At 36.8% G+C, this 19,734-nt stretch overlaps 3 protein-coding genes and 1 non-coding gene across 4 annotated transcripts; 1 reads left to right on the plus strand and 3 right to left on the minus strand.

Moving 5' to 3' along the window:
* The first annotated feature begins 3,719 nt into the window (after nt 1–3,719).
* Nucleotides 3,720–8,037, plus strand: LOC121778697 (protein LIKE COV 2-like). The gene is made up of 7 exons (XM_042176092.1): nt 3,720–3,992; nt 6,115–6,167; nt 6,261–6,370; nt 6,560–6,727; nt 7,033–7,130; nt 7,361–7,487; nt 7,694–8,037. Exons 1-7 carry the CDS (start codon nt 3,834–3,836, stop codon nt 7,795–7,797), a joined length of 819 nt encoding a protein of 272 aa, XP_042032026.1. The 5' UTR covers nt 3,720–3,833; the 3' UTR covers nt 7,798–8,037.
* A 1,651-nt stretch (nt 8,038–9,688) lies between these two features.
* On the minus strand, nt 9,689–9,806 carry LOC121780472. Its single transcript, XR_006046016.1, has one exon. It is a non-coding gene; the product is annotated as a U5 spliceosomal RNA (small nuclear RNA).
* Nucleotides 9,779–12,243, minus strand: LOC121780004 (5-formyltetrahydrofolate cyclo-ligase-like protein COG0212). The gene is made up of 6 exons (XM_042177517.1): nt 11,762–12,243; nt 11,608–11,698; nt 11,039–11,265; nt 10,789–10,864; nt 10,331–10,456; nt 9,779–10,203 (listed from the first exon to the last, which is right to left on the minus strand). Exons 1-6 carry the CDS (start codon nt 12,146–12,148, stop codon nt 10,055–10,057), a joined length of 1,056 nt encoding a protein of 351 aa, XP_042033451.1. The 5' UTR covers nt 12,149–12,243; the 3' UTR covers nt 9,779–10,054.
* Nucleotides 12,244–13,136: 893 nt separating this feature from the next.
* LOC121779540 (cellulose synthase A catalytic subunit 2 [UDP-forming]-like) lies at nt 13,137–19,360 on the minus strand. Its single transcript, XM_042176880.1, has 14 exons — nt 18,944–19,360; nt 18,361–18,556; nt 18,064–18,275; nt 17,883–17,979; nt 17,631–17,805; nt 16,506–16,772; nt 16,056–16,401; nt 15,796–15,933; nt 15,592–15,717; nt 15,290–15,502; nt 14,895–15,168; nt 14,568–14,764; nt 14,140–14,490; nt 13,137–14,053 (listed from the first exon to the last, which is right to left on the minus strand). Exons 1-14 carry the CDS (start codon nt 19,022–19,024, stop codon nt 13,472–13,474), a joined length of 3,255 nt encoding a protein of 1,084 aa, XP_042032814.1. The 5' UTR covers nt 19,025–19,360; the 3' UTR covers nt 13,137–13,471.
* Between the last annotated feature and the right edge of the window lie 374 nt (nt 19,361–19,734).

Genomic DNA, 19,734 nt, shown 5'->3' on the forward strand with positions numbered 1-19,734 from the left:
TCATCAACAAATGGTCATTATTTTGCATGCAGTAGGAAACACAAGTATCCATGGCATCATTGAGTTACCTACACACATATACTAGCCGTGCAACCACACCGCTTAGATAACTTCCTACGCTTTATAGTGAAATCAGAACGGGCATTCAACTGGTCATCTTCATCACCCTTCTTCCTTCATTCCCTATTGCATACAACACGATACCACGTCGGGCCATCGTCAACCTTCCTCATAGCTTGTTTGCGCGTATCAAAGCCAACAGCGCGGGCATATACCTCGTAGCAAGCGAAAGCGAAATCCAAGGATTGGAATTTCTGACCTACAACAGGCTTCAGATCGGGAGAACATTCAGGTACAAGGACCACTGTACATAATTAAAAGAGGGGTCAGCATAAAAGTACAACTTTGCGATGTAGTAAGCAAACAATTAATGCACAAACATATATAAATTGGAGAAGTACGTATTTTATGTATACATAAAATGAACGCTAAAATTAAACGTTGTTTGTAATGTGTACGTACTATACCCTAGCCCCTATGCGTATTAACCCTTAGGGAAAAACAAGAAACGTGTACCAAAGATCAAAAGTATTTGCCGATAACTAATCCCAAGACAAACGAGACCTACTAGTTGTTCTATCTTAATTGGCACAACATAGACATTGGACATAAGATTTTATGCATTATACAGACAATATAATCCATTACGCATATTCAGTTAGTGCATTATTTGTACGACCATTATTCAGCATACAATGTGCATTGGAGACTTACATGATGAATTTATAGGTCAAACACGAACTACTCTAACACGTTGTTAGTAATGTGTACGTACTATACACTAGCCCCCGGGCTTATTAAACCCTTAGGGAAAACAAGTAAGGTGCGACAAATATCAAAACAAGGACACAAAAATAAATGCATTACATAGGTATTATGCATTGCTGGTCAAGAAGTATGCATTATATAGGCAGAAATATTCATTATACGTGATCAATTTGTGCATTACATGCATCGTTTTAACCTACTGCTGTAGCTATACCGCGAGCAAAACCTGGAAGAAGTCGTTAAATTCGTCGCTGATTAATTACTCTATCCTGAACATTGCTGTTCTTAAAAAATCACATCGAGCAATCAAATAATCACAGCAAACGATCATATAATACCATGAAAACGAACTACACGAAATACTTGGTGATTAACTATCTCATAATCAGCCTGCTGCAACTAGAACCCTGACATCCGAACCAAAAAATAAAAAAACCAAATCAGATTTACCTTCTTCCATTATTATTGCTCGAAATCGATTGCTACGACACCAATTAGACAAGCTTGAAAGACCACGTATTGATACACGCCAAAATTGAGAAATGTGAAACTTGAAACCTTGCTGCTAGAAAGGTGTAAAAAAAAAAAAAAAAAAAAAAAAAAAACCTTGCTGCTAGAAATCAAAATACAAAAAAGTGCGCCTGACTTCAAGCCCTGCTTCTTCACCGTGAGATATGAAAAAAAGAACGTGAACATCTTCAAGGAGGGAATCATGGATTTTCCATAACCGCAACATAATATTTTACCAAATTTGCCCTTTTTAGATATTAAATTGATTATAATTAAATGTGATCTGCGAATTTTAGCATCCATCGGATTGATGTAATTGACGGTATAGATTAAGAAGGAAAAAGGAGGAAATATAGAAAAAGGAAATGAATACATCCCTATATATATATATATATATATATATATATATATGAGAGACTACAAGTTGAATCTAACTTAACTCTCCAGCTGAAAATCAGTTATAACCGCTATCTCCAAACGGCTAGTTTCAGCCCATTAATCGAGCTCTCTTCTTGCTCTTCTCCTCGAGCTCCAACAATTCTTAGCTCAATACTCAAACATGATTTGCACGGGCATAACTTCACAGAGACCATGTTAGTGAGCTTTGTGTTGTGCTTCTTTCGTAGTTAACTTCACGGGTTTTAATGAAAAATTGACAAAATAAGAGAGAGGATGATAAAACATGGGTAAAATATAAGAGAGAAAGAGAAAATGTTGGAATAATTGAGTGAACAGTTACATAAAGCTCTCTATGATAATTAAGCGAGAACGACGGAGAATGATATAAACTGTAGAGCGGAAGCGTACCTTGATCCATAACGAATTGAACGGCGGAATTGCTTTGCAGCGGCTATGGATCTTCCAAATGATCAGAGATATTCTTCACAATAGTCTGTAGAGAGAATATAGAGATATCGAATGTTCTTCTGACATCTGGGGACCATAACCCTAGTTTATATTTATACAAATATAAACCCCTTTATTTTCTATTCGGTCCATCATCAAATAGAAAATCACAAATTGGTATCTACACTTATTTCCATAACAAATAAATACACTTTAGCCCAAACTTTAATCTTTATATGATCGGCAACTGAAAGATAGTTATACACATTAAATTAGTCATGTGCAAGTCCAAATTTCTAACACAAAAAGTATGCAAAGTTAAAAAATTGGTAAAATATTTGAGAGAAACTTTCCATTTAGATGAGATAATTTTTTTTAAAGGGACCAAAATAGATAGATGAGACTATTTTTTTTTGTTGACAAATGGAGTATATCATTAAGTGGGATCAAAGACGTTTTAATTAACTTTTTATGGCCATTTGATTGCAGTACATTCAATACATTTAAATTTCAATTTAGTCCCCGATCAAATTTTCAGATTTCAGAGTATTTTGAATATGCTCTTTTGATGGGTTGTGAATTTTGTGATAAGGGGTGAATTTGTAATATCCGAATCTATTGGGGCATGTATAGAGAAAAAGTGATTTACAAAATGTCAAAAATTAGTAAGATAATATGAATTGTAAAGGACTTTTAGATATGACATAATTCTAAATCATTTGAGTAGATATATAAGAAAATAATTTATACTCCTTCCCGCGTCACACAAAATAATTCATTACTTGACGTCATGAATATTTAAGAAATTGTTAAATGTGTAGTGAAGTGTCCAAAAGTTGAAAATATATATGTTTGTAAAATGTAAAAAACTGATCAAAATGAATTTTTTTTATAAGACAAAAAAAGTAGGAGTACGATTTTTATCTTTCTAAACTAATCCACATGACTTAACATTCATTTAAACTACAATAATGCAATTAGTACCTCAAAATTCAATGCACATAGCGCTGGATTATTTAGTCAAATCCAAATTTGCAACTCACATTAATTATATCATTAAATGCTTCGTTGATATACGAATTGATTCAATACATTTGAACTTTATTTAACAACTAACATCATGGAAAGCACTGAAAAACAAAAGTTGTTTAATACTTTTTCTTCTGCGATTAAGAGTCATTGAGCTCGACATGAGTTTTAAGAAATAAATAAAAAAAAAGATAATGATACGAGTTTCTAGAAATAAGTGAAAACAAAATTGTGGTATATGGATCTCATTTTTATATACTAGTTTTATAGTAATAAAATATTAATGAAATAAATCAGAGAAATGTGAAATCTAATTTCAATTTATAGTAAAAGTGAATCGAGATGGTTAATTATAGAGGGACCGAAATGACAAATTAGAATAATTATTCTCAAAGGAATTAACTTTTCTTAATATAAAAAGTTACTAGTAAATGTTAACATTGAAGAATTTGAGTATACTTTTTGATGGGTTGTGAACATTGAGGGGTGAATTTGAAATATCCAAATCTATTGGCGCTTGTATGGAGAAAAAGTGAATTACAAAATCTACGAAATTGACGCAATTCCCCAAAATCCACTCTTCTATACTGTAATTCTCTCAATTTCAACTCTGCCGGCCAATGAGAGTGGAACTAATGGCGGCGGAGAGCAGCAGCAATCGGGGGAAGAAGGACTCAACGGCCTCAGGGTTGTTGAATTCGCCGACCCGCCCAAACGACGACGTTGAAGATCCCGTCAAATCCCCGCCCCACTCCCCCAACAATTCCTCCACGCGCAAGGTCAGATCGCCTTTCCATTATTCACATATCTCAATTGCTTGATTTTTTGAAGAATATTTCAATTATTTGGGGGTTTTACTGTTATCGCTGCTTTCTGTTGTTTACTTGTGCATTGTTGTTAGGTACTTTAGGTGTTTGCGTGAATTGGAGTCGGATATTGGTTGACTAGATCAGTTAAATTCTGAGAGGATAAAAATTGAATTCCAATTATGTAATGATGTTAATGCATACTCAAAATGCTTGAGAATTTAGTATGTCTTTGTGGCATTGATGGACTTGGATACTTGCAGCTAATTACTTTGATCCAGTGAGCGATGATATAGTCTTGCAAAGTTTACTTTTTTCCACTAATAAGAATAGATCATGTTTGTGATTTTGTTGAACAATTACTCATTTAACCACAATATAGATTATAGAAAGAAAATGACTTGTAATTAAAAATGGTACAAGGGAGGGGGGTGAATTGTATGAAATTCTATAATGCAATATCCTGGTATAGCATTAAATGATTGGTGATTCCTGCTGAACCACATAATGGGTGTTGGATTGTGTGTGGATATTACATTGTTAAATGGATTTTGCTCTTAAAGGTTTCATTTGTTAGATCATTATATTGGGATGTTGTCGTATTGGAGTTGACTATTTTATGGAAAATAAGATGCATTCAAAAGGAAAGTTCCTTTTGGAGATTCAAAGTGTAAGAGTTGGTATGTTGGCTTCCTTTCTACTTCTTTTTTATTTACTAGTGTTTATTTCTTCTGTTTTTTGAACTTTTAGTGAACTTATCAGAATTGGTGACAGAGACATTAGCTGATGGATTATTCCTAAGAAGAACAATAAAGAATGGAATTGAATGATTTGAATCTAGTTCTGCACTTTCATAAAACATTGATGTAGTAGTTGGAGCCTAAAAGGAGCCCTAGGACAAGGTCACTATTTAAGTAGCAGTTGCATGAATTATTTCTGAAACAAAGAAAATGCCATATGATTTCTCAAGAGCCAAGCAACTAAAACTTAACTTGAATAACAGCAGTGTCCAGTGAGTATAAGATTGTGTATCCACCCAAACCTGTGTGAAAAAGAGAAATGGAACTTAGAAGAGATAGAAAAGGAACACACTAAATTCCTGCATGTCACGTTTGAGGCACCTCTACTAACTGTGTTATGTATCCATACAGAAGCAAGATGGATGGGTAAAATCTATAAAACCTATGAAATATTCCCCTTTCTATCCAGCTGTTGAATACTGCAAAATGCTTTAAATATTATATTTAAGTTATGGTTCTCAGCATCTTGCTAACTACAGGACTATTGAGTTTCTTTCCGGACATACTATATTCTATCCCCTCTGTGTTTTCAGTGGTTTGGTTTGGCTGCAATTGTGTAAGGAATCTGCTTATTACAAACACTTCATGTTAAGTTTATCCTTGAAAAATATTGTGTTATCAGTCTGAATCTAGAGTGTGTAATGTGTGTGTATGGATAGAAATGGTATTGGTAGGGTCCACTTGAGTTGTTCCACCCTGTGGGTGGGTGATGTAATGTAGATAACTTGTACGATCTAACGCAAGAAAATATAATTATCTGATAACAATTTGGGTAGTTGGTTGGTTCTCCCATGCAGTTTTCTATTTTCTATCATTTATATAATTTGATAATATTCTTAATTATATTCCTGATTTATGATATGTATTTTACTCAAAATACTTAATTATCAATCTGAATTATGAATATGAATTATGTATTTACCTTAAAATACTTAACTATTTACCTTAATTGTATGATCCCTTTTGGTTTAATTATTTTTTGTGGTATTTTTTGGTTTTACTATTGATAACATAAAAAAGGGCCCGAATTTATTTTGATTAAAATGATTTTTAGTAGAATCTTAATTCTATAATGAATAAATAAATTATTCCAATGTTTACTTGAAAATAACAATCACCCAATTAAGTTCAAGGTGAAGTCAGCATACTTATGCCATCCTCAGGTTTAGATTGTCATTTAGAAAGTTTTGGTGTTACTAGCAAAGCCTATATATTTTATGTTGAGTATCTTTGGTAAATAGCTAGGACTCATGTCGTTATAAAGTGAGGTCACCCTGATGTGTGTGCTTTATCAGGCTTGCTATGCTGTTCTTCAGAGTTGGGTTTCCAAGAAGTTCATGACTGGATGGTAATGACTTTTGCTTCAATATAGTGATACTGTTTACCATCTTATTCACTTCTTTTTTTTTTCTTCCCTTTCTAATAAAAAATTATATTACAGTGTGGTTTTATTTCCAGTTGCTGTTACATTTTTTATCACGTGGTGGTTCATCCAGTTCGTTGATGGTTTCTTCAGCCCTATATATGAGAGGCTTGGCATTGAAATATTTGGTAAGTTCTTTAGTCATGATACTATTTGAAGCTCTTAAGGGTGTATTTATCCTTGGTCCTGATTGACAGTTAACTCAACATTTTTCATGCGAACCATAATTCTTCGATCCATTGGTCACAAACATGTGGATTTTTCCTCATGTGCGATTTATTTATGGCTGATTTTTTCTTTATATCTCTCTGGTGCAGGCCTTGGATTCATCACATCAATAATCTTTATTTTCTTTGTTGGTATGTTTGCTTCGTCATGGTTGGGTTCCACTGTTTTCTTGATAGGAGAATGGTTTATAAAGCGAATGCCCTTTGTAAGACATATATATTCAGCATCGAAGCAAATTAGTTCTGCAATCTCACCAGGTAATTGTCATTTTCCATGTTCATGTCTTGTTGTCAATAAGCATCATTTTAAGTAACTGCTTGACTAAAGTCTCGTTAATAGTTAACTGGTAAAGCTATGTTATAATCTCAGACAATCTTAGACTGTTAGATATCACTTTCTTTTAATCTCAAAAATAAAATAAAAAATCCAAAAATAACGAGCTTGAGCCTGAGTGTGCTGTATGCTGTTTCCTGTTATATCCTTTCGGATTACAACATCTACTAGTATCTTTCCTCTTCACACAGAATTTTGCTGTTGATTTTTATTGTGTATAAAATTACAGATCAGAATACAACTGCTTTCAAGGAGGTTGCTATTATTCGCCATCCTCGTGTTGGAGAATATGCTTTTGGCTTTATTACATCATCAGTAGTTCTTCAGGTTCGTGAAATATGTTCTATTTTAAGTATTCTCTAAAACTAAGCTGTCGGGACTCCTAAATATCCAAGTCACAACTTGTATTTCACTGCGGCATCAAAATAAATGTTAGTGGTCAACATTTTACAACTTGACATTGTTGACAAGATAGGCCTTATTGGTAAATTGATTTGCATTAAATTATATCCGTATCACTTGCAAGATTTTCCTTTGAATTGTTTTTTTCATGTCAGAGAGATAATGGGGATGAAGAACTATGCTCTGTGTACGTGCCAACAAATCATTTATACATCGGGGACATATTTCTAGTTAGCTCAAAAGACATCATTCGGCCAAACTTGTCTATCCGAGAGGGCATAGGTAAGCAGGGTACCTTTCATGTTTCTAAAGAAAAATATGGATTGTAACATCGAATTTACAACGAACTCCTCTCTGCTAAGCTCATTGATGATTTTTGTGACCTTGTAACATCAAATTTAGAACATTTTTTTGTCTGCTAAGCTAATTCTAATACCCGATCTTCACTCTAGCCGCTGTACTGAATCCATTTCCCCTTTTTGTTTCAGAGATCATCGTCTCGGTGGGGATGTCAATGCCTCAGGTCATTTCTCCGGTTGAAGAGCTTGCACGTCAGAATAACCGGATCCCTCCTGGTAGAATGATGATTTAGCAACACATTGCCGTGTGTTTCTCCGACACAAATGTGCTGTTCGGCGGCGTAATTTAATTTGTTTTTTCCTCTGATAACAATAGAGAATTCCTCCGCTTATAGCTAGTCTTTCTTGGTGTAGAAATGGAACCTCTTTCGCCTATATATTTAGGCCTGATCAGTTCACTATGTCTTGACAAAAATGTATACTTATTCTGACCTACAAAGGAAAATGAAATTTTCGTTCCAAATTGTTTGGAATTTAAACTGTCTCATCTAATTCTGTAGAATAACTACATTCGTGTTGCTTCTCTTATAAATCATGGATTGTCATCTCAAAGGATTTGGACAAACAAAGTTGTTGAAATTTGAAGTCTCCTATTCCAAATTCTAACCATTATAAACCTTTTTCTATAAATTTTGATTTTGTATCAAGTTAATCAATTGGCTGAACAAGCATGCCACTTGAATATAGGTAATACGAAAAATGAACTAGAATTGGTTCAACTTTGGATTAGGTTGTGTTTATATAATACTCCATATATGTTATACTTCAACTAACCTCTCTTCGATGTGGAACTTGCCTCTCTCTATTCCATTATTTCCTTTCTTTTCTTCTACTAATAAAAAAGAGGAGTTGATACTCTGATGGATTTAACATTTTAACCGTTGTATTTGAATGCTCATCCCAAGAATAGTTTGTGGTACAATGATTTTGATATTAGAATATCCTATTTTCAAATTCAAATACCTATTGCTATAGGAAATTTAATTCAACGAGGATCCACAAAATTGGAATTTAATTAAAACTAGAATTCTATGCAATTGAATTATAATTCAGTTTCAAATCTTTGTTCGGTAAAAATGATATACTCTAATTGATATGTAGTGTGTGTGCAGTGTGGGCAATGTGTGGGTGTAGTGTGTGTAGTGCGTGAAATTTCAGTCGTTTACTTTTCATGCTAAATTCAAATTGTGGAATTGAGAAAATTTGGAATAGTAATTCAATTCTAAATCCAAATATTTTATGGTACCGAACATCGGATTTGAAATTAAAGGCTCCATTCTGCAAGCTCAATTCCATGATGCCGAACGAAGACCGAAATAATTTGATCTAACGTAAATATGTAAGACGCACATATTATAATACACCTATTTCAGTAATTTTTTTATTTTATCTCTAATAATATTATTTTAATCGATAGGCTGATAATTTTACCGAGAAGATTATATTTAAACAAACCAAAATTAAACTAGAATTGATTGGGTGTTGAACAAAAAACCATCCAAAAATAAAAGTGTATGCCGCTTGAATAGCTACGAGTAGTATTCTTTAGTAAAAGACGAAAGAATAGGGTGTTGTGTGCTCAACGTGTGGCTGCATGATTTTAACTTCGAATTCGGTTCTCCTTTTATAAGTCCCGGAATAGGAGTCCTATTTAGCTATGGCACGGATTTTTTGAAATGTAAAGAAAAGTGGATAGAATAAGTTAGTGGAATATAGGTCTCACATATATATAGTAGTTTTATAGTAAAATGTGAGTAGAATAAGTTGGTGTAATGTGGGACATACTTACTATTTATAGTAAAAGTGAAATATGATTCTTATTGTGGGACGGACCGAAATGGCAAAATAGGATTCTTATTGTGGGACAGAGGGAGTATTATATATGCTATGCATCATATTCTTCCACTCTATTTCTTTGTTTTCTAAGTAAAAATGAGGTTTTTTGATACGCTTTATGGATTGCACACACGGTTTGATGAGTATCCTGCTTTAGTAGCCGGTGCCGGCCCCCATGACGGGCAACTAAAAAGGGGTTTAGAATGTAGCTGATTATAGCCTTAATTTCGACTTATTTTTTGTTTGCTCGTAGGAAATAAATAAAAGGAAATTGAACTACAATTGATTGGGCTGTCAAGTAGACAACCCTCCAAAAAGAAGTGTATGCCGCTTAAATAGCGACGAGCACAAGGTATTCTTTAGTAAAAGGCGAAAGAATAGTTCGCTATGTGCTCAACGCACGGCTGCATGATTTTAATTAGGAATTCGATTCTCATTTTATAATACATCCCACGATACATCTTCCTACTCTCTTCAATGTGGGACTTGCCACTCAATTCTTCTGATTTATGAATTAAATCAAAATCAACATCAATATGAATTGTCTAACTCATAAACTAAACTATTCTTTACACAGAAGAAGAGGAAGCAAGTGTTTGCATGGATAAACCAAGGCACATGAGCAAATGCAGGCACAAGTTGGCTTTTGATGCATCAGCGCTTCCTTCGCGCTGTAGGAGGTAACTTCTCGGAGGGGCCTGTGGGAAGCTTTTCCCCAGTTTCGCGTTCAATTTTTCTCTTTAGCTCCCTTAGTATTTTAATTTGACCAAGCTTTTCTGGAGATAATTTGTCCCAGTATATTCCTACAAGCAACAGAAATCAGGTCATTTTCTTCCATGATAATGCAAGAGAACAATCATAACTAACCATATCATTGCGTTTGCAGGTTGTTTGAACATGAACGTTGAAATATTAACAGATGGAACTGACCTTGAGGTTTTGGAATAGAGGTGTTGGTGAAGATAACTCGGGTCGGAGTGCATATGATGTCGACGGGCACATCATGGACCAGCAGTTTTTCGATGGGTATGTCATCCACCAATTGCTCATCATGCACTTTATATGTAAAATGAAATGGTTGATCAGATGAACCGGGAAAAACATTAAGGTCGTCGAGTCATTCAATATGGAAAAGTAAAAACTATTATAAGAAGGAAGACAGTGAATATCAATGTAGTATTGAACCTCAGCAACAATGCTCATTGGTCCCTACATTACATGGATTCATATATAAGTATGACTGTATTTATTCGAAAGGCTGTGAACTAAGATACGTAATTAACATAGAGACGATATAGAAGTAATCAATTGAACCTATATCAAGAGAAAAATTAAACAATTGTTGTGTGGATTTGAGAACACTTAAGGAAAAGCCACAGAGAACAGACCAGATGTGACAATTGGTGTCGAATCATCAATGGAACACATGTAACGTAGCATACCATATTCAAGTTCAGCAAATCCCTGCACCATTAAATATATACCATAACTCCAACTGCAGCCAACGTTTACAAACAAGACAAATAGCGCATAGGGATCGATTTATGATACGAGAGGAATGACTATCATTCCACAAAACATTTTAAGGGTACGGCCCATTCCCATAAAACATATGCAAAAAAAGATAGCATCTTATACCTCACCCTTGCCAAGTCTTGCTCCGGTCTTTGGGTCTACAGCAACAGAACCAACAACGATTAAGTCCACTTTTATCTTTTCCTCCAATCCTATCGGCTTGCCATACTTGGCTACTCCGACAGATGTGCATGCCTCCTTAATAGTGTCAGGACTTAACATTGAGTATTCAAGAACAGAAAAGAATCCGGTCCTCAGACGTGGCTGTGGAGTCAAAAGCTTTTTGCCACCTACCCGCAGACACAAATAGCAAGCACGACCATGATCCAACCATCCAAACTCGATAAATGTTTCGTGCATAACGCAAGCCTGATTATCCCGACATTTATAACAACACGTAAAATCTTATCTTGGTTAACAGATAAATCCTAAGCGACGTTTAGTTTCCCGGATTAACCTAGATATAGATAGGGATTAGTAAAATAAGCTCTTAAACAATTTATAATATCTAGAAAAAGTAAGCTTTTGAAACAGCACATCATCATTTGTAAATTAAGCTTAGCCAAACACACCCTAAATACACGAAATAGAATGCAAAAACTGAAAGAGCTTTAGGCATAAGCAACGGCTACCATTAAGTGTGAGGAATCTGACTTGTTTTTGGGGCGTATCCGGATTAACTTTCACACATTTTGCCTCTTTAAACACCTGCAATTCACTCAACTGCCACAGCCGAGAAGAAGAAATTAGTCATAATTTAACAATTTTTCAAATTGAATCGAATACCTTCTGAGCAGCAACGGTGGCGCCGGTGAAATTGGGGATGCGGTGGTGAACGGGGCGGGGGAATTGAGCTATATTCCGGGCCTCCATCAAGTCCCAAATCCGTTTCCTGATGACCCATTTCCATGCCTTGGGGTCGCCTTCGATTGCGGATTGCTCGGCCATGGAGTCCCGGGCGGCGGCATCCAAGCTCAGCCGCTCCGCCTCGTAGGCTGCCTCGTCGAAAGTGCGGCGGGCGGCCGTCGCGGTGAGATTTCTCGAAAACGGTGGGGGAAAGGGGGGTTTTGGTTGGGGAATTGAAGGGAGATTAAGGGGTGGTTTGGAAGCAGCAGGAGCCCATTTGATTGGCAGCGGAAATGCGTGAGAAAGCTTGAGCAATTGCGTATCCATACAAAAATGGCGGTTAGGAAGTGACGCGGCAGTTTTCGCAGTGTTGGATGATGTCGCGGTTTGTGATCTGAAGAAGTCGCGTTTTACCCTTTCTATCTTTGACGCCTGTTTCGTGATGATGTTTTCTCATGCAGACATATCTTTAGTACTCCTTTCTCCCTCCGTCCATAGAAAAAATGGATTTGGATTCGGCATTGGTTTTAATGCAAAATTGGTAAAAATAAAAGAGAGGTAAAGAGAAAAAGTAATTAAAATATTATTGGTAGAAAATGATTTCAACCTTATCAAAAAAAAAAGAATTCAAAAATTGAAAAGTGCATATTTTTATAGGACGGACTAAAAATGAAATAATACATATTTTTGTAGGGCTGAGGGAGTATGAAACATCTTCCCTCCATTCTCTGTTTTTGGTTCAACTTTTGTCTAAATCGAATTGAATCAAAAAATCAAGTTTTGTGAAAATTAAAATCGAATTGAACCAAATTATAAGAAATCCGAACTACATAAATCAGTATGAACTAATAAAAACCCCAAAACTGCACAAATATATTCCAAAATCCAAAATATAAAAACCGAACACCAAAAATTGAAATAGCACAAAAATATCTCAAAACATAAAAAAAAAACGGAATTCCAAAAATAATTTTCTATGATTAACATAAAAATATACTTGTATCAACACATATAGATATTGTTTTAGATATATAATGCATGCTCCCTGCGATATCTCCTACAAATGAAAACGCTTTCTACTCATTTTTCACTAACATATTTTTCTTTTTCTCTCTTCCTTTAATAATTTTGAGATAAGAAAATGAAGGGAAGCATGTAATATTAAAAATAAATTTTGGTTTCACAATTTTTATACATAGGAAAACCAAAATTTTCCATTAATTTAAACCACACCGATATAAAAAAAATCGAGGATTCGGTTCAAATCAAATATTCAGTCTGTTATCTAAGATGCTAAATTCAGTAATAGACAATATTTTCAAAAGGGTGAAAGCACATTATCGCATCAGACCTTTTATTGAGAATGAAATATAAATTGTAGCGTTGTATTTGTTTTACAGAACACAACTTCATCACAAAGAATACATAACAATTTTAAAAAAAAAAAACTCTTTGCACGACAAATAAAAGTATGTGAGCTCGCATCATTATATCTACACTACACAGACAGCAACACACCAGGCCACAGGAGAGCTGCCGTTTCCAGAGTTTTCCGACCTTCTCGGACCGTCGTTGATATCGATTTCGCAGCTTCTCTTCCTACACATGGAACTCCGACACCACCTAAACTTCTTTACCCTTTTGTATCATCTAATTACAGTCCAAGCCACACACTTCTAACACGATGCCATCCCTCGACAAAAAGGGGTTGATCCGGACCCACAGCAACGAGAATATCGAGGCCAAAAGAATCGACCACACCACAATGATGGTCGGGAGGCGGTCCTGCCTCCCCATGAAACCTTTCAGGAACGGGTACAGATGGACGATCACCCATAGGGCGAAGAAGAGCCTCCCGAATAGAGGCCCCCACGACTCATACCCGTTGTTGATGGCGTCCGAGACTCCAACCACCACTCCAATGATGTTGATGATCATCAGCGTCATGGGCGGGATCAGCAGAGACGTCCACTTGAAGAGGTACAGATCCGAGAACTCTCCATCGTCGGCTGCTTTCGAAGTGACGGTGAAGTTTGTGTTGACACCAGCCAGAACTTTGAGGAGGCCTTGGATTAGAGCGAAGAAGTGAGATGAGACGCCTCCGATCACCCAAAACTGCTCGTTTCTCCACAGGTCATCGATCGCAACGCCTCCCCACTGCATTTCTAAAACGCTAGTCACAGCGATGGATATGAACATCCCCATAAAGATTATACTGGCATAGTTACTGATCTGCAGATACGACGAAAAAACAACTTTATATAAGCTTCGACTGAAAAACGATCGAACATCACGTTTGCAAAGGAACGATAACTGACCTCTGGGACGATAAATTTGCCAGTAAGCAGGCAGACAGCTGGTAAAGCGCAGTAAGCGAGCAATGGAAGTGAAGTCAATGGATAGACAACCGAGTTAATGTACGAGAATCTCTCCAGTGGTTTAAGACCACATCCGTATCCATACCAGATGGGGCAGTGCCTGCTCAATAAAATTTCGACTGATCCCAAAGCCCATCGGAGAACCTGGTGGAGACGATCAGAAAGATTGATTGGGGCAGACCCTTTGAATGCCGGTCTTTTAGGCATACAGTAGACCGACCGCCAGCCGTGGCAATGCATCTTGAAACCGGTCAAGATATCTTCAGTAACCGAACCATAAATCCACCCAACCTGGCAATATATCACATTCGGGGTCAGAAACTATACGTGGGAAACAAATGATCTCAAGCAGCTAGTGTAGTGTGTACCTCTTTTCCCCATTCAGTTTTATCTTCATAGCCACAGCTGATCACATGAATAGCTTCTTTCAAAAGCGACGCAGATGTTGCTCCTGCAGGGACCCCACCGTTTTCTAGGAGTGCTGATGCAATGAAAACCGGTGATTGTCCGAATTTTTTCTCGAGTTTCGCTTGGGGCATCAGGGCTGACTTCTCACTGCCAATTGCTGCCACACAACAAGGGAGAAAATGTCAAAAAACTATAAAAATAAGATATAAAATATTACATTTACATATGTTTATATTAGCGTGGTATATAACTGTTGAATTAGATGATCATTTATGGTATATCCTCACCTTCAACTCCTTCCTCGATGTTTTCAAGAGCATGGATCTGAGTCAAAGCTTCCTTGTTCTTCGTCTTTTTCTTGTCATCCTTCGATTTCCCTTTCTTAGTCTTCTTTCTAGATCCAAAGCAGCAGCAGCACCATTTTGGCCAGCAATTGCACGTTTTCCCCGGCGGTTTCGCTTTCTTGGGGGCGTCGTGTCCGTAAAGTGCTTGCCTTCTGAAGACGCATCCAGTTCCGACATAAATTGGACCTTGGATCCCATCAAGACCTTTCATATTTATCTGAACAAACATAAATTCAATCATTCATGAATCAAAACCACAATTCCGAAGCAAAACCACAATTCTGAAGCAAAACCACAATTCCGAAGCTTTAACACGGGGAAAGGTTTTTGAAACATACATCGAAGAAGACAACGTTGCGATTCGAATATCTGTCGTGCCTATCAATTCCATCAAACCTTTGAGGGAACTGCACGTAGCATATTTTCTTGCCCGCTTGCGGATCCATCATGAAACACATAGATTCTCTGAGAGCCTTACTGTTATTTATGTAGTGATCACAATCAACATTGAGTAGGTAAGGAGCATTTGAGATGACAGCCGACACCCGTATCTTCAAATTAGAAAGAAGCAAACTTAGGGTTAGATAGCTTGTTGGTATACAGAACTCCAAGAAAGGAAAATAGTAAAAAAGGTAGTTACCAAAGAATTCATGGCACCGGCTTTCTTGTGATGCTCGTATCCAGGCCTCTTCTCACGGGAAACATATATAAGACGAGGAAGCTCGTTACCTTCAATATCCCGAACACCATTTTGACCAAGGAATACCTATCAAGCAAATATAAAGTTAATTCTAGAGCAATTCGTTGTGCCATAGATGGGATGAAATCAGAAAGTCGAATATACCTGTATCATGCCAGGATGATCCCTGACATTGTTTCCTGGCCATGGAGTACCATCTTGCATCGTCCAGCCCTCCTCGGGGACCTTCTGCGCCATTGCAACCAGCGCATTTATCCGCACTTTAAACTCTTCGTACTCTCTCTGCATTAAAACAAGTTCAAACCCAGTCTTTATCGTTTTCTTGAATGAAAATAACACAACTCGACACATCTTGTAGAGCAATGCAAATGGTACGCAATAGAAACAAAGGAGAGGCTGGATACCTTCATTGCACGACGTTCCCTCACAAATGTTGGTTCTACCTTGTCTCTCAAATAGTCAACCTTTTGCGCAAAATACCATTCCGGAGCACGAGGTTCAATTTTGAATTTTTTACAGAATGGGACCCACTTCCTAGCGAACTCAGACGTCTCTGAAAGAGCTTCGAAAGTAAGCATTGCAGCACCGTCATCAGACACATAGCAAGCAACCTTGTCAATGGGGTAATCCACAGAGAGTATAGAAAGAACGGTATTGGCCGTAATTAGCGGAGGTTCCTTCATAGGATCCACCGTACTCACAAATATGTCTATAGGAGCTAGCTCTGAGGGCTTGCCTTCTTTCTCGTACCTGGTAGAGAAGTGTGACATGCATGTCAGTGGTCAGAAGCATGATCGTGAGAGAGAGATAGATGGTGAGGGAACATCTCGCACACAAAAGGAGAAAATGTATACCTTAACGAGAGTCTATCAAGGTACGTTTCTCGCTTGATTGGAAACCACTTTGGGAACTGATCGAAAATCCAGGAGATGGCAAACCATATCTCACATATAATTGATGTTAGCCACAGTCCATATGCATCATTGACGGGGTGACGGATTCTATAATGAAAGAACAATCCTAGAATTGCCACACGCAGCAAAATGACGATTCTGTATGGGCTTATCTTGCTCGAAGGAATCGGTATCTTCCTCGAAAGTGGTTGTCGGCCTTCATCCATTCTGTCAACATGGACAAAATAGATTTGAGATTACATAATTACAACAAAAAGCTAAAAAGGAAGGACATTCTATATTTTAGAAGAGACATAAATGGCAAATACCAATGATACATTTACCTAAGCATCTTACTTATGCAACATTGGAGAAATTAGCAGTTTTGACAAATCTAAAATGGAAGAAAGTAGCTGAGTTTATTCATTTATAGCACTTACTACTTTTGGAGAAACTTTAAGGGGAGAAACTTTAAGGTTTCGGAAAGTACAGTGTAAAAATCTTTATAGTTTATCTCTAATTTATAAGCTAAATTAGCTGTCTTGGTTCCTCCACATCAGCTCAAGTTTCATTAATCTCGACCATCTAATATTTCATCTGCCACATTGTATCCCAGATTTCACATACTCATATTTCTTGATGTCTCTTTATCAAGATTCCAACACCTATGGATGATGAATAACATTGACGATTCAATCATATTCATTACCAATTCTCCGTTCGTGTTCTCAATATTTACAGGGCTTTGTAAAGTTCACCTCCGCAGCCGAAATTCTCAGCTAATAAATAGTAGACTATAAAGCCAATATTTCATTTCTTGCTAAGAAATACCTACTTTACAAGGTAGTTTATTATATCAATAATAGAAGTTAGAACGTTTAGGTCAATTTTAAATACCATTAAATTTAACAAGCTTTTACAACGGCTACAAAGCAGTGATGGCAAAAGCTATAAGTCAAACAGTACACAATTCCATTACAAGTATTAAAAGCTTAGGAAATAAAGCCATTAAATGTGAGACAACCGACACTCTGTGAAGCACTTGAAATAGGAAGAAAACAGAGAATTGGTAAAGGATGGACCTACTTTGGTAAATCAGCATCATCCAGCTCATCCCCACCCCCTTTTCCTCCTTGATGTTTCACAACTTGAAGCTTCTCATTCTGCTTCCTCTTCCATTCTTCCATCCTCTCCTTCCACGCCACAGTGCCGTAGCCATACACGGCCAAGTCCTTCTTCGGATCCATCGGCCGCGGTGGAACTACACATCAAAACATGAGATCAAGAAAACCATCACTAAACAAAAAAGTATCAACAATCACACCACAAAACACTCACATGTCATGGATGAATCAGCAGAGGGCATAGGATGGATTTGCTTGCCACCGTACGGAGGGATAATTAGGGCATGCTTATCGGCTGAGATCGTGTCATCCTTCATCGAGAATCAAAATGCAAATTTATTATAATCTTGCAGTTAATTTTTTTTACACTCACAATATATATGTCAACTAACTACCTCTTGGCCATAAGTGAGGAGAGGGATCTCGGAGTTGACAGCGGAGGGATCCATCTCCGAGTGAGTGGTGATGCCGGAGGTAGTCCGGCCAATGCCCCGGGAAGAAAAGGCTGTTCCGGCAATGTGCTGCTGCTCATACTCATTGTAATCAAACTCGTGCTCCAAATCATCAAACTCATCCTCATCTTCATCCCCATCCACTCTCGGACTCCCTGAAAATTTGAAGAAAATGAGTAAATTAATTTCAACAACTAGATTCAGAAGTTAGGATGAGAGATAAAAGAACAAATAAATCACCTTTAATACGCTTGTATCTAGTTTTGCATTGAGGGCAGGCTTGATTGCCCTCTCTTCTCTCATACTCATAGCAAGGCCTACAAACAGGGAATGCACATTCATTGCAAGCAACAAAGGGCTCTCCATCTACACTGAATTCAACCTCATCTCCACAAATCTGGCAAATCTGCCCAGTCAACTCCTTCACAGAAGTCACCTGCCAAACAGGGAAATCTACAGATTAGCACTAGATTAAGAAATTACTAAAACCAACAAACACAAAATTTGATTGGAAGCAAAGACTCGAATAAGACTATTACAGTTTTGTAAAAAAGTGAGAAAAATCCGGAGAGAGCCCCAAGAAACTGAGAAATTCAGTTGAGTGAAAACTAAAAGACAGGAATGTGGAATGGCCAGGAAATCTAGAAAAGCTGGAGCTCAGAGAAACTAAATCGGGAAAAAAGTTGTTAAACTGAAACATTCAATTATAATGAAAGTAGGAAAGAAGTTGGTTTTCAAATTGTCAAAACCTCGAAATCCCACAAAAAAGATCAAATCTTTAACAAGGAAAAAACTCAAGAAAGATGAAAAACTCAAATCTTACTCTTCCAATGTCATCAGCATTGATGAGAACAAACTCATTCCTGTTATGCGAGCCAGCAACGAGCCTCCCTTTAGTGTCCATGGCGAAGAATTCAGCTCATAAATGGAAACAGAGGCTGAATCAATGGAAAGAGAGGAGAAATGCGAGCACCATTGGCGCAGACACAGCAAAGCGAGAGAGGAAGAAATGGGATTTATTTTAATGGTTTTGATACTTAAATAAACCCAATTTGCATTAACAATGAGCTGAAAATGACGGATTAACAGACGCCCTAGCTAAAGAGAGAAGCTATTATTGCATTGGCATTGGCACTCGGTGAAGAGAAGTGTCGGTTTAATATAAAATTGTAACAATTGGCAGGTGGGTATTTTGTGTGGTTTTTCTTGATTCTTTTCTTGAGAGATACCCATGTTAATGATGGACGAAGACTTCTTCTCTTTTTTCTCTCTCCGTGAGTTGAAATGAGCTGTATGAGATAGTGGTGTGTGGATCAGACGAGGCAAATGCCAACGAGGACAAAAATACAATTGCCTATTTCTTCATAAATTATATACACTGAATTTAATTTTATGTCTCTTTAAAAACATAAATATACTACTATATGTTTAATAGTTTGAGTATAAAAAGTAGAAAACGGAAGTGAAGTTAAGGCTTATTACGAAAAATAATTAAGCACATTATCAATTTGATTTCAACGGAAACATTAACTTCATTTTGTGTAATCTTTCAATATTAAATCAACATCAATTAACTAAGCGATCAAGACATTTAGACTAAAAAAATCATTATAA

Source organism: Salvia splendens, chromosome 19 (assembly GCF_004379255.2).
Source record: "Salvia splendens isolate huo1 chromosome 19, SspV2, whole genome shotgun sequence".
Taxonomy (NCBI): domain Eukaryota; kingdom Viridiplantae; phylum Streptophyta; class Magnoliopsida; order Lamiales; family Lamiaceae; genus Salvia; species Salvia splendens.

Coding starts and splice junctions, on each gene's coding strand:
- LOC121778697 (XM_042176092.1), top strand. CDS start 3,834: ATGAGAGTGGAACTAATGGCGGCGGAGAGCAGCAGCAATCGGGGGAAG. Junction 6,728..7,032: donor TAGTTCTGCAATCTCACCAG/GTAATTGTCATT, acceptor ATAAAATTACAG/ATCAGAATACAACTGCTTTC. Junction 7,131..7,360: donor CATCATCAGTAGTTCTTCAG/GTTCGTGAAATA, acceptor TTTTCATGTCAG/AGAGATAATGGGGATGAAGA.
- LOC121780004 (XM_042177517.1), bottom strand. CDS start 12,148: ATGGATACGCAATTGCTCAAGCTTTCTCACGCATTTCCGCTGCCAATC. Junction 11,266..11,607: donor CAGATTCCTCACACTTAATG/GTAGCCGTTGCT, acceptor GTCTGCGGGTAG/GTGGCAAAAAGCTTTTGACT. Junction 10,204..10,330: donor CTCTATTCCAAAACCTCAAG/GTCAGTTCCATC, acceptor TGTTGCTTGTAG/GAATATACTGGGACAAATTA.
- LOC121779540 (XM_042176880.1), bottom strand. CDS start 19,024: ATGGACACTAAAGGGAGGCTCGTTGCTGGCTCGCATAACAGGAATGAG. Junction 16,773..17,630: donor GATGATGCTGATTTACCAAA/GTAGGTCCATCC, acceptor CCATGTTGACAG/AATGGATGAAGGCCGACAAC. Junction 15,503..15,591: donor CCGGTGCCATGAATTCTTTG/GTAACTACCTTT, acceptor TCTAATTTGAAG/ATACGGGTGTCGGCTGTCAT.